The 13,727-nt window shown below is 45.4% G+C and overlaps 1 protein-coding gene across 3 annotated transcripts in view; it reads right to left on the reverse strand.

The window, feature by feature from the left end:
- cyb5a (cytochrome b5 type A (microsomal)) overlaps positions 1-2,431 on the reverse strand; it is a 45,286-nt gene extending 42,855 nt beyond the window's left edge. The window contains exons 1-2 of one of the 3 annotated variants that reach the window (XM_069921083.1): positions 2,270-2,382; positions 1,817-1,859 (exon numbers count right to left, since the gene is read on the reverse strand). In XM_069921083.1, the coding sequence (XP_069777184.1) occupies positions 1,817-1,859; positions 2,270-2,295 (69 nt within the window). In that variant the 5' untranslated portion in view covers positions 2,296-2,382. Of the gene's footprint in view, positions 1-1,816; positions 1,860-2,269 lie in introns of all 3 variants that reach the window. The other 2 variants (XM_069921082.1, XM_069921084.1) reach the window with 2 other exon arrangements.
- Between the last annotated feature and the right edge of the window lie 11,296 nt (positions 2,432-13,727).

Here is a 13,727-nt window from a genome sequence, read left to right on the forward strand (position 1 = left end):
TATGTATATATATTTATGTATATATATTTATGTATATATATTTATGTATATATATTTATGTATATATATTTATGTATATATATATTTATGTATATATATATTTATGTATATATATTTATGTATATATATATATTTATGTATATATATATATTTATGTATATATATATATTTATTTATTTATATATTTATATATATATTTATTTATATATATATTTATTTATATATTTATATATATATATTTATATATATATATTTATATATATATATTTATATATATATTTATATATATATATTTATATATATATATTTATATATTTATATATATTTATATATATATTTATATATATATTTATATATATATTTATATATATATTTATATATTTATATATATATTTATATATATATTTATATATATTTATATATATATATTTATATATATATATTTATATATATATTTATATATATATATTTATATATATATATTTATATATATATATTTATATATATATTTATATATATATATTTATATATATATATTTATATATATATTTATATATATATTTATATACACACATACATAAAAAGTTTCACAACTTGTTATTGCAAAGATGAAAGTAGCTCAACAGCAAACAGTATATGCAGTGAATTTATGTTCAGTAATGCAAGTCAATCGTCAATTTCATCTGTTTAAAATCAAATGTACTTTTTTTCTGAAGAGTTGGTTATGCATTTTGGCCTCCTCGGGACAGTGTGTACCCTGCTGAGTTTTTCCAGTACTTTTGTGTATTTACCTATTATGGGCTAATGCACAGGTCTCAATGAATATGTCCCCAAGTTTACTGACCTCTCCTCATGGATCAAATATTAGAAATCAGAAGAGTCAACTGTTTGGACCAGAAAAAGATGAAGAAAATAGTCCAATTACATCACCAAAGCAGCTCATGGCCTCCATCATAGAGATGGCTCACTTGATAAGAGATGAGCACTAACGTAAAAACAAATCACTTTGCAGATTATCCTGTTTGAATACATGACACCTTAGAATAGGGTCTGGTCTATCTACAATGCCAAAAACTGCAGAGTGTAAACACAACTCAGGCCATCATGCAAACCAACCTCCTGCTACTTTGGGAAAGGGACATATTTCACCTTGACCACACTATTATCTCCTCTTCAAACCAACCTCCTGCTACTTTGGCAAAGGACATATTTCACCTTGACCACACTATTATCACCTCCTCCCACCAGGAGGAAGACAAGTCTGAAAACACACATCTCCAAATTCAAGAAGAGTTTTTGGTATGTGACAATAAACAATTCTGACCAGGCCCTTCATTAGTCAAATGCTTGTACAGTTTATCTGTACTTTTTTCTTGTAATACCACTGGATTTTTGTAGAATGAGTGGGATCTTATAGAAACATAAAATTCTGAAAGGAATAGTGCAGCAGTTTTCAACTTTTATCTTTCCACTCACATACTACTTTAAGTCATTACTATGCCATAGGTGCTCTGTGATTAGTAAAGGGTTGCTTAAGGTGGTAGGTGGGTGGAAATAAAAAGTTTGAAAACCACCGTTTTAATCGTACATAATTGACTCGTTATGTGCACGGTTTCATGACTCCAAAGGAAATGGGCCAATGACATTTTTTCTCAAGCAAAATATATAGAGCAGTGATTCTAGAGAGGAAAAAAAAAGCAGGGAGGTGGAGTGTAGGATCAATTATAATCCTACTGAATGGCTGAACAGGATCGACCGGCCAGATTGCCACCTTCTTTCTCTTCCTGATGTGGTTTTGTTTCATTGCAAAACTAACCTCCGAACTTTTGTTTTCCATTCTTGCCCATTGCCCTGTGTAACTAAAACAAAAATCAATACACTAAAAAAAATAAGCAAATTCAAGAGGTATGAAAAAGCAGAGACATTCAAATCTCATCACAGTCGCGGTCTGCCCTTCAAATAGTCACAGCAAGGAGTTTGGGCAATTTTCGACAGCCGGAGAATCTTGCTTCAGAGCAGAATTTACTCTGAGTGCCAAATGATCAGTAAACAAATATCAATGGCAGTCAGGAAGGACAAAGCATTGTCGGAAAATGCCTTCCAAAATGATTAGGCGGCTCCCCGGCCTAAAGTTTAAAGAGACCCTTCAAATCACTAGACAAGAAAGTGCCCAGAGTACAAGTGCAGAATTGCACGACGACTGTTTGGCGTTAAACAAACACGGCGAGAGGGTGGGAAAGGAACTGAAGAACAGAGTAGCTCCAAATACCTCTTCCAGAAATTTGTGCACATCATAGATTTTGTTATTAATGTGAATCCACGGGCTGCTACTCGTGCTGTGCTGCTTCAACTCCTCCAGCCGGTAATATTTCACCTCCTCCTTCTTCTCAGCCATATTACACCCAAGTCCGTCAACTTGAACGGCGAACAACAATTATTGGCTCAATCGCGCGTTTTCATTGGCAGGTACCAGTCTCGGCCCCAATCTCAAGCCCCCATTGGTTTGTCCGCTGCCACTCAGATGACATCACCACAGAGGCGGCGGGGGGGCTGCAAATGCCATCGTCTCTCGCGGGCAAGTCCCTCCGGAGGAAGCCGCCGAGATTTCGTTTCAACGTCGCTGAACTGTTTTTCATTTCAGCCGCTTCCCCCCCCCCCACCCCCAAGCACAGAAAGAGTCTGTTACCGAGCTGCGGGTCTAAATTAAAAGAGGAGTGTGGAAAGTGATGAGGTGGGGTTGAAATCGAGGGATGGACAAAGGGTATGAAACTCATGCATTGAAACAGTGGGGTTGTAACGGAGGGGTAGGAACAGAGTGGTTAAAAACGGAGGCAGCCACAGAGAGGGACAGGAACAGAAAGGTTGAAATGGAGTTTTAAAAGAGGGGTTCAAACAGAAGGGAAGAACCAGAGGCGTAGAAACAGAGGGGGAGAAATCGGTATACAAACAGAGGGTGTAATACAGAGGGGCTGAAACAGACAGATTGCAATGGAGGATAGAAACAGAAAGGGAGTGATCCAAACGGAGGAGTTCGAAACAGACGCTGAAACAAAAGGGTTGAAACAGAGTCGATGAATGGTTGTGCGGTGCACTGCAGTGAGAACAATCCAAGAAAGGCTGCACTACAGACTTTCTTCTTCTTTGGCTTGGCTTCGCGGACGAAGATTTATGGAGGGGGTAAAAAAAAGTCCACGTCAGCTGCAGGCTCGTTTGTGGCTGACCAGTCCGATGCGGGACAGGCAGACACGATTGCAGCGGTTGCAAGGGAAAATTGGTTGGTTGGGGTTGGGTGTTGGGTTTTTCCTCCTTTGCCTTTTGTCAGTGAGGTGGGCTCTGCGGTCTTCTTCAAAGGAGGCTGCTGCCCGCCAAACTGTGAGGCGCCAAGATGCACGGTTTGAGGCGTTATCAGCCCACTGGCGGTGGTCAATGTGGCAGGCACCAAGAGATTTCTTTAGGCAGTCCTTGTACCTTTTCTTTGGTGCACCTCTGTCACGGTGGCCAGTGGAGAGCTCGCCATATAATACGATCTTGGGAAGGCGATGGTCCTCCATTCTGGAGACGTGACCCATCCAGCGCAGCTGGATCTTCAGCAGCGTGGACTCGATGCTGTCGACCTCTGCCATTTCGAGTACCTCGACGTTAGGGGTGTGAGCGCTCCAATGGATGTTGAGGATGGAGCGGAGACAACGCTGGTGGAAGCGTTCTAGGAGCCGTAGGTGGTGCCGGTAGAGGACCCATGATTCGGAGCCGAACAGGAGTGTGGGTATGACAACGGCTCTGTATACGCTTATCTTTGTGAGGTTTTTCAGTTGGTTGTTTTTCCAGACTCTTTTGTGTAGTCTTCCAAAGGCGCTATTTGCCTTGGCGAGTTTAATTAGCTTAAAACGCACACCAGCTTCTGTCTCCTCTCTGGCTCCCTGTGCTCTGCTCCTACCCAGGGGGTGGCGTGAGCCTTGATGTGGGGCCAGTGATTGGGAGGGAGTACCAGTCTCCCAGGGTAACTCCCTGCAGGTAGAATGGTTTGCCCCCTGCAGTTAGCAGTGCAGGAGTGCAGACAGGTGCAGGCAGTCACTGACAGCCCAGGGGTTGTATCACCGCATTCAACCCCTTCTTAAAATGAGTCCCTCGACGGGGGAAAGGAGGAACAACAGTGTCCCCCAATGTCGTCGTGCTGAGTATCCGCTAGATACCGTGTCATTGGGAGAGAACAACACATATTTACAAAGTTTACAAACTCAGGTGATCTGATAGTCGTCGTGGCCTCTGGAACCGTCGCAGGACAGGCTCCTCCTGGTCAATGATCGGTAGAGATGGAGCCACCTGAAGGTTGGTGGAGTCAGGAGTGGCAGGGGCAGCTGGCAGGGTGGGCAATGTAATGCATGGCAGCAAGGGGGTGTAGGTCAGGGCTGGGTTTGCAGGCAGCAGGGTCCTGTGGTTGATGGAGGGCGGGGGGAGGATGTTAGCTCTGGTGGATCCTGGAGGTGCCAGAACTACCCAGGATTGGGGGGAGGGGTTGCTGGGATCCCACAAATGCCAGGTCCTGAGTCGAGAAGGTGCCCTCACGTCCAATGGGACATAATGGAGGTTTGCCTGGAGGAGGTGCACCTGCTCAACCGGGGGTCAAATTTGTGGGTCCTCTCATGCATACAGAGGAGAACAGGTCCCGGAGACATCAGCCATGCCAGCAGTGAGACTTCTGCTGTTGATTTCCTGGGGAAGGAAAAGAAGCATTCGTGAGGGGTCTGGTTGGTAGCCATACATAAGAGTGACCGTATAGCATGGAACACCTCGGGAAGAAGCTCCTACCAGTAGTTGGTGGATGATTCCTTCAACCTTAGGGCTAGAAGGACTGCCTTCCAGATTACCCAGTTTTTCCTGTTCTTGCTGCCCATTGCCCCTGGGGTTGTAATTAGTTGTGCTACTAGACGCGATGTCCAACATCGCCAGGCACTGGTGCAGCTCCTCACTCCTGAATTTGGAACCCCAGTCACTGTGGATGAAAGGCAGATATCTGAACATGGTGAAGATCTGCACCAGCGGCTTTATAACGGAGGTGGTGGAAGTATCAGGGCAAGGGATGGTGAATGGGAAGCGGGAGTATTCATCTATAACCGAGAGGAAATAGACATTTTTGTTCATGGAAGGCAGTAGTCCCTTAAAGTTAATGCTGAGATGCTCGAAGGGCCAAGTGGCCTTTGTTATATGAGCCTGTGCTGGACAGAAGAAGCGCAGTTTGCACTCTGCACAGACCCTGCAGGACTCGGTTATAGTCTGGACTTCCTGGATAGTGAAGGGGAGATTTCAGGATTTCACAAAATGGAACAAGTGTGTGATGCCCAGGTAGCAAAGGGTGTCATGCAACGCCTGAAGTTGGTCAGTCTGTGCACTGGCGCAGGTCTGGGATAGGGCATCAGGGGAGTCTTTGAGCTTACCCGGCCTATACTAGATGTTGCAGCTCGACAATCTTGTTGTTTTTGATCTTGCCTCTGTGGTGGACTGTTTCCATGATTACCTATGCCTCTTTTTAGATGGAGGAGTCCCGAGCTCTGAACCGTAGAGGGTCTGGGAAAAAAAAGCCAGGGGTCTGCCCCATTGGTTGAGGGTGACATCGAGGGCAATGTCAGAGGCATTGCACTCCACCTGGAATGGGGTGTTTTCATCCATGGCATGCATCATGGCATTGGTGATATCCTTTCTGATGCGGGTGAAGGCTGCTTGCGCTTCGGCAGGGAGAGGGACAGTGGTAGCCTGGTGTAGTGCACGTCGAAAGAACCAAAGACTTGTTGATCCAACCAAGGCTTTTATTAACTAAAAGACTGGAGCATATCACAAGTAGGTTGACCAATCCAGAATGACCTGGAAGGAGCAATCCTTTAAGACCTGCTAGTAGGTGTGGCTACACTCTCAGCCAATCACAGTCATCCTACACTATCATCTGTACATACACACATTGGTGATAGAATTTGTACTATCACACCTGGGTCAGTGGGCGGACCTTGTCTGAGAACTGGGGAATCCACTGGGAATAGTAGGAAAATAGCCCTAGGCACCTGCGCAGGGCCTTGAGCGTTTGGGGGAGCGGGAGTTCCATCAAAGGGTGCATGTGTTCAGGATCAAGACCGATGCACCCAAGGATGGTAAGGCAGGTGGTGCTGAACACATAATTCTCTCTATGTAGGTGAGATTTAATGCCTCTGCCATCCAGAGGAACTTGTTCAGTTTAGCATCATGGTCCTACTGGTTGTGGCCACAGATGGTGACAATTGTCCAGGTATGGGAAGGTCACTCTTTGGTTATGTCGGTCTACCTTACGGTCAGGTCCATCTCTCTCTGGAACACAGAGACTCCATTTATGATCCCAAAGGGGTCCCAACAGAACTGGTAAAGGTGGCCGTCAACCTTGAAGGCAGCATAAGGCTTATTCCGGGCTTGGATGGGAAGCTGGTGATAGGACGACTTCAGGTCAATGGATGAGAAGACCCTGTACTGGGCTATCTCATAGACCATGTCGGCAATACAGGGTAGTGGGTAGACGTCCATCTGGGTGTACCGGTTGATGGTCTGACTATAGTTAATGACCATCCTCGGTCTACTGCCCCCTTTGACCACCAGGACCTGGGCTCGCGAGGGGCTAATGCTGGGCTTTTTACCCCTTCTGCCAGAAGCCGTTGCACCTCGGCCTTAATGAAGGCCCTGTCGACTGCACAGTAGCGTTTGTTCTTGGCCACATTGGGCTTGCAGTTTGGCGTCAGGAGATTGAAGAGGGAGGGAGGGAGTACCATAGGCTAGATAGTCCATAGGTGGAGCGGGGGAAGTCACTAGGCTTGGCGTTGTGGACAGTGAAAGGAGGGAGTGGGCCACTGAATGCCAGCGTGACACTGCGGAGATACCACTGGAGGTTGGGATAATCAGAGCACAGAACTTTGGCATGACCAGGTGTCTGAATCCTTTGTAGGTTTCCCCTCCCACAGTCAAAATGATCAAACAGCATCCCAACACTGTGATGGAGTGGTCGTGGGCCATAAAGATGATGGAGAAGTTCGCTGAGTGTACTTTGAGTGCCAGCATGCGGACCACATGCAGGTACATGAAGCTCTCAGTACTACTGCTATCGAACAGGCATTTTATTACCATCCAGTTGACAGCAATGTCCATCATCGAGCACCCAAGTCCATGAGGAATGCTGTCTAATGGTGTGGATGCTAGGACTGACTCGAGGTCTGAGTCGCTGCTCCCAGGCGAGTAGCAGTTTGTAAGTGCAGTCCTGATGAGCCAGGATGGTGGGGGAATCATCATCTCTGCGGTGTGGGTCGGCGTGGGGAGCGATGTGTGTGCAGTCCAGGGCTGGCTGTACGTGCACATGTTTACCATGTTTTCGGGTCGGCGAGATGGAAATGACATGTTCGATGTGGGCGGAAGTCGACCAGTCCAAGTTGGTGGCGCCTGTGGGGAGAACATGGTGATAGCATGTTTCGACAACTGGGCTGGAATTGACATCACTGGTGCGGGCAGAAGTGACGGGTGGTGTAATGGCGCTACCCAATACTCGCATGTGGAGGTGTCTGGAGGGTCGGGGGAGGCTTCCAGCTGGTCTCAGAGGACCACAGTGCTTCCGGCGGGTTTGGAGAGGTGAACCTTTGCAAAGTGGCCTTTCTTACCGCATGGGGAGCAATGCAAGTTCCTTGCAGGGCAGTTCTTCTGGGAGCATCTGTTGGACCCACACCAGGACTCGCAGTACTTACAGCGGCGGGATGTGTCAACGACAGCGATCGCTTCTCCACCGAAGGGGGCTTCAGTGGTGACGGTCGTCTGCATGGGCCAAGCTGAAGGGGATTGTAGGTGGGCATTGAAGGCTTCTACATGGTAGGCTGCAGCTTCGATGACCCTTGTGAGTGAAGCATTGCTTTCTTCCAGCAGTCTCTGTCGGATCGCCCCCGATCGCAGGCCTCGTACACATGCATCCGGATGAGTCGTTCCACTTCCCCAGCGGTTACCCTGGACTCAGCCATGCATGGGCATGCCAGTTCAGGCAGTGTCCCAAGGTAAGGCTCTACTGTCTCACCTGGCTGTTGTTGCCTGGTGATAAGCAGTTACCTGGAGTAGAGTATATTCACTGGGGCTGGTAAATGCTTTCCAGGTTCATACTCGGTGCAGTCACGGATCACCTGGAATGCATATCACCCCGTTTCATGCGCAGTACCATGAGCTTCTTCTGGTCTGAGTGCGGACGATTGCCTCGATTGCATGCTTTCAGATCTCGAAGTGTGCTGGAGCTTCCGGGCATTGGGTAAGGTCGATATCCAGCTTCTCAATACTGAGAAACATCTCCATGATTCTTTAAAATTAAGCTAATTGTGGTGCGCTGCAGTATGAACAAACAAGCACAAACAACAAAGGCTGTACTACAGGCTTTAATTAGCTTAAAACTTGCATGCAAGGTTTTGTATTCTTTCTGGCTGCATGTGCTCTGCTCCTGCCCAGGGGTGGCGTGAGCCTTTATGTGGGGCTGGTTGATTGGCAAGGAGTAGGTGGAGCCAGTCTCCCAGGTTACCTCCCTGCAGGTACATAGGTTGCCCCCTGAAGTAGGCAGTGCAGGAGTGCGGACAGGTGTAGGCAGTCACCAACAGCCCAGTGGTTGTGTTTATCGGACATTGGATGTAAGCTATTAAAAGTGTGTTTGTACTTCTCACTAGTGCAATCAGCCATGTTACTATTTTAATAGCTTAACTTTGAAGCAGGATGGAAGCCCTTTTGAAGGCATGCTTGAGGTCAACCCTCTGTCCCCAGAGGAATTCACCTACTGGCTGGAGTGCTTCCAGTCCTATCTGTCGGCCACTCAAGATGTCTTCAAATCAGATGGTCTCTGGAGATCTACACTTCTCTCTCTCGAGTCGGCGCCAAGGGGTCTGCTGTCATCAGAGACTGTGCTACTTATGAGTCGGCCATAGAAGGCTTGAAGGCTCACTTCATGAGGCCTCAGAACGACATGCTGGCGAGGCACAAACTCTCTCAACGTCGGCAGCATACAGACCACTCATCAGATGCTCCAGACCAGTCCAGAAGCAAGTTAAAACCTGGCCAAGCGGGGCCATTCATGCACTCCAAGACTGCTTTGAGTGCACTGACTGGAACATATTCAAGGAAGCAGCAAATGATGGTGCTTATATGGCATCAGTGACCAGCTACATAAGTAAGTGTTCTGACGACATCACTGTGTCCAAGACCATCATAACTCGCTCTAATCAGAAAGCATGGTTGACAGTGGAGGTGCATGTGCTGCTCAGGAACCAAGATGCAGCCTTCAGAGTGGACGACAAGGTAGCCTAGTTATTGCAAGAACCAAGCTGCCTAAGGCCATCAGGGAAGAAAAGTGTGCACATGCCCAGCACATCCACAGTCACTTCCTGGACCACAAGGACACGCAGCACATGTGGAAGGGCATCCAAGACAACACCAACTGCAAGACCACACCATCTGCCTGTGGTGGTGATGGCTCCCTCCCAGATGCACTGAACAACTTCTACGTGCAATTTGAGGTGAAAAATGACAATACAGCAAAGAAGAGCACCCCTCCTCCAAATGATCAGGTGCTGTGGCTGACATGAAGAGAGAGTTAGGCAGATCAACCCATGGAAAGCTGCTGGACTGGATAAAATTCCCAGCAGAGTGCTCAGGGGATGTGCGGCTCAGCTAGCAGATGTTTGTACCGACATCTTTAACATCCCTCTGAGAACCGCCATGGTCCCAATGTGCTTCAAAATCGCCACCACCGTCCCCATGCCAAAGATGCCATCTGTGTCCTCTATCAATGACTACCGAATGTCTCACTCATGACCAATGACATGAAGTGCTTCCAGAGGATCATCATGAGGCACAAGCTCCTGCTACCCCTGTTATTGGACCCCCTGCAGTTCGCATACAGACCCAACCGCTCCACGGATGATGACATCACCACCGCCCTCCATCTAGCCCTCACCCAGCTGGAAAACAAGGACTTGTACATTCAAATGCTGTTCATTGACTTCAGTTCGACATTCAAAACAATCAGTACCTGATAGGGAAATTGAGCCTGCTCGGTCTAAACACTACCCTCTGTAATTGGATTCTCAACTTCCTGTCGGTGAGAACTCAGGCAGTCTGGATCAGTAACGGCACCTCCAAGACCATCACACTGAGCATGGGGGCCCCCTGGGGCTGTGTGCTGAGTCCACTGCTGTTAACTCTGCTGACCCATGACTGTGCAGCTAAACACAACTTGAACCAGATCATTAAGTTCGCTGAGGTGGGCCTAATCAGTAAGAATGAGGTGTAAGTGTACAGAGATGAGATGCAGTCACTAATGGACTGGTGTATCTGAACATTAAAAAAAACAAAAAAGATGGTTGTCAACTGTAGGAGGACTCGGGTGTGCGGATGAAGGGAACAATACCCTGCTGACCATTGAAGACTCCACCATTGAGGTAGTCAAGAGCAACAAGTTCCTTGGAGTGCACTTGGCAGAGAATCGCATCTGGACCCTGTGATAGTACAGATCTATCACCAATGTATATAGTGTATATAGTTACAGTATCTAGACTGTGCTTACAGCGATTAGCTGAGAGCTAAGCCACGCCTACTGTCTGGGCCTTAAAGGGTTGTGTCCCTAGCCAGGTCGGATCATTCCGGACTGGTCGGCCACCTGTGAAGAGCTCCTGTCTTTTGCTAATAAAAGCCTTGGTTTGGATCAACAAGTCTTTGATTCTTTCGACGAACTCTACAATTTTATTAGCAAAAGACAGGAGCTCTTCACAGGTGGCCGACCAGTCCGGAATGATCCGACCTGGCTAGGGACACAACCCTTTAAGGCCCAGACAGTAGGCGTGGCTTAGCTCTCAGCCAATCGCTGTAAGCACAGTCTAGATACTGTAACTATATACACTATATACATTGGTGATAGATCTGTACTATCACAGACCCTTTACACCAGCTCCATAGCTAAAAAAGCCCAGCAACGCCTCTACTTCCTGCAAAAGCTGAGGAAAGTTCATCTCCCACACTCCATCCTCACTACAATCTACAGAGGATGTATTGAGAGCATCCTGTGCAACTTGGAAGCTGTACCTCAAGACCTGCAGAGGATAGTGAAGTCAACGGAAAAGATCATCGGGGACTCTCTTCCTACCATGAAGGACATCAACAATGCTCGATGCAGGCAAAAAGCAATAAACATTGTGAAGGACTCTGTACACCCCTCATGTAAACTGTTCTCCCTTCTGCCATCTGGTAGGAGGAACTGCAGCACTTGGGCCCTTACATCCAGATTGGACAACAGTTTTTTTTTCCCCCAAGCCATCAGACTCCTGAATTCCAGAACATTTGTGGATAGCGTGCCGTGGACTGTAACTGTATACGTCTTAATATTTTAATGTGTTTAACTTCTATTCTAACTTATATTTGTGTAAATATGCTCCATGGTCCTGGAGAATCGCAAGCATGGTATGAACAATAAATAAAGGTGACCTGACTTGACTTGAAGTTTATGGACAATACAAAAATAGGTGATGGGGAGATGGGGCTGATGATACTGAAAAGCTGCAGGAGACTTGGATAGATTAGAAGAATGGGCAAAGAGGTAGCAGATGAAAGCAGATGAAATATAATGTCGGAAATTGAGCAGTCATGCACTTTGGTAGAAGTAGACAGATGGGGGAGAAAACTCAAAATTCCAAGGTGCAAAGGGATTTGGGAGACCTTGTGCAGGATACCCTAAAGGTGGACCTCCAGATTGAGTTGGTAGTGAAGAAGGTAAATGCAATATTGGCATTCATTTCTTGAGGGATAGCATACAAGAGCAGGGATGTAATGTTGAAACTCTGTAAAATATTGGTGAAACTTCACTTGGAGAACTATGTACAGTTTTGGGTGCTATATTTGAGAAAAGATGTGTTGGCATTGGAGAGGGTTCAGAGAATATTTACTAGAATTATACCAGGAATGAAAGGATTAGTAAATGAGGAACAATTGTCGGCTCTTGGACTGTACTCATTGGAATACAGAAGGATGAGGGGTGACCTCATAGAGGCATTTTGAATGCTGAAAGGCCTCAATGTTTCCCATGGTAGGGGATTTAAGGACATTTTCAGGATAAAAAGATGTAAATTTAAAACTGAGCTGTGGAAAAATTTATTTAGTCAGAGGGTCATGAGTCTACAGAACCTGTTGCCACAGGTGGCTGTGGAAGCAAGGTTGTTGGGTCTATTTAAAGCAGAAATTGACTAGTTAAGGCATCAAGGATTAAAGAGAGAAATCCAGGAAGTGGGGCTGAGTGGGTGGATGGATCAGCTCTTGATTAGAATGGTGGAGCAGACTTGATGGGCTAATGGGCTTAATTCTGCTCCTATATCAAGTGAATTTGTAATTTGAAATAGGGGAAAAACAATTTTGCTTTTCAGAGCCAGAGACAATCTGACAGCAATGTTTAGAATGGTGTAGAATCTTAACCTCTAAGAACTAATATTTACATCTCTACAGTATCCCATGAGTGAAAATACTTTAAACTGCTGCATACAATAAATTATTTTTAGGATGAGATATTTATTAAACAGCAAGTGCAATAACCACTCCATATTTGCAATGTTCTATGAACAGTATTGGATTAATGGGAATTAATGTTATTTAACTTTCCATAAACAGTGCAGTATAAATTATAAGTACAGTATTAATTAATCAGATTTGTTGCCCTTATTCTTCCTTTACTTTCTCGGCATTCAATCATTCCAATGATCCAATCCTTAAGCCTTCAGTTATCCAAATTAATCATATTCATTATTCCTCATGTTATTGGTCTTCCTGTTGATCAACAAATTAAATATTTGGACTTCCCTGCAAATTCCTTGATGTGTATTTATACCCCGAAACTACACCTCTTAGTATTCATAGCATCATGCTCTGTGACCTAGTAGATTCTTCCCTCCCTAATTCTACACTTTACCCACACCCTGGGATATTTATTTCTCAGTTCTAATTATCTCAATAACTTTACCCCAGAAGATCACCAAATATTCCTCTTACTTCTGTGAATTAACTCAAATTGTTACTCAATGCAAAAACAGCAGCATAAACATTATTTTTGTTATATTGTTTGGATGAAGGAGGCAGTGAAGCTTTGAAAATATTTGCTCCCATTGTCCACCTTTGCTCATTAGGAGAACATCTTAGGTATGCATGAACATGGAAAATTTACCCTTCCAATTAATTTTGTAATAGTTGTGAAGAAAGCACGTTAGCGCCTCTACTTCCTCAGGAGTTTGCGAAGGTTTGGTATGACATTGGAAACCCTGGCAAATTTCTACAGAGGTGTAGTTGAAAGACACCAATACCGCTGAACATATAGCCCTGCTCAAGACATCACAGGGAAAACCCTCCCCACCATCAAGAGCATCTACAGGGAACACTGCTGTTAGAGAGCACAGCAATCATCGAGGATTCACACCACCCAGCACACACTCTGTTCTCACTGCTGCCATCAAGAAAGAGGTATAGGTGGCACAAGACTTGTACCACCAGGTTCAGAAACTGCTACCCCTCCACCATCAAAGTCCTCAACAACAAACTCAATCAGGGATTCATTTAAGGACTTTTACTTTTTCATTTTATTGAATTTTTTTCTCTCCATATTGTGCAATCAGCTTATTTACATTTATTTGTTTACATGTGTATGTTGAATTCAGGTTTTTTTTTGCACTACT

This window comes from Narcine bancroftii, chromosome 2 (genome assembly GCF_036971445.1).
Source record: "Narcine bancroftii isolate sNarBan1 chromosome 2, sNarBan1.hap1, whole genome shotgun sequence".
Lineage (NCBI taxonomy): Eukaryota > Metazoa > Chordata > Chondrichthyes > Torpediniformes > Narcinidae > Narcine > Narcine bancroftii.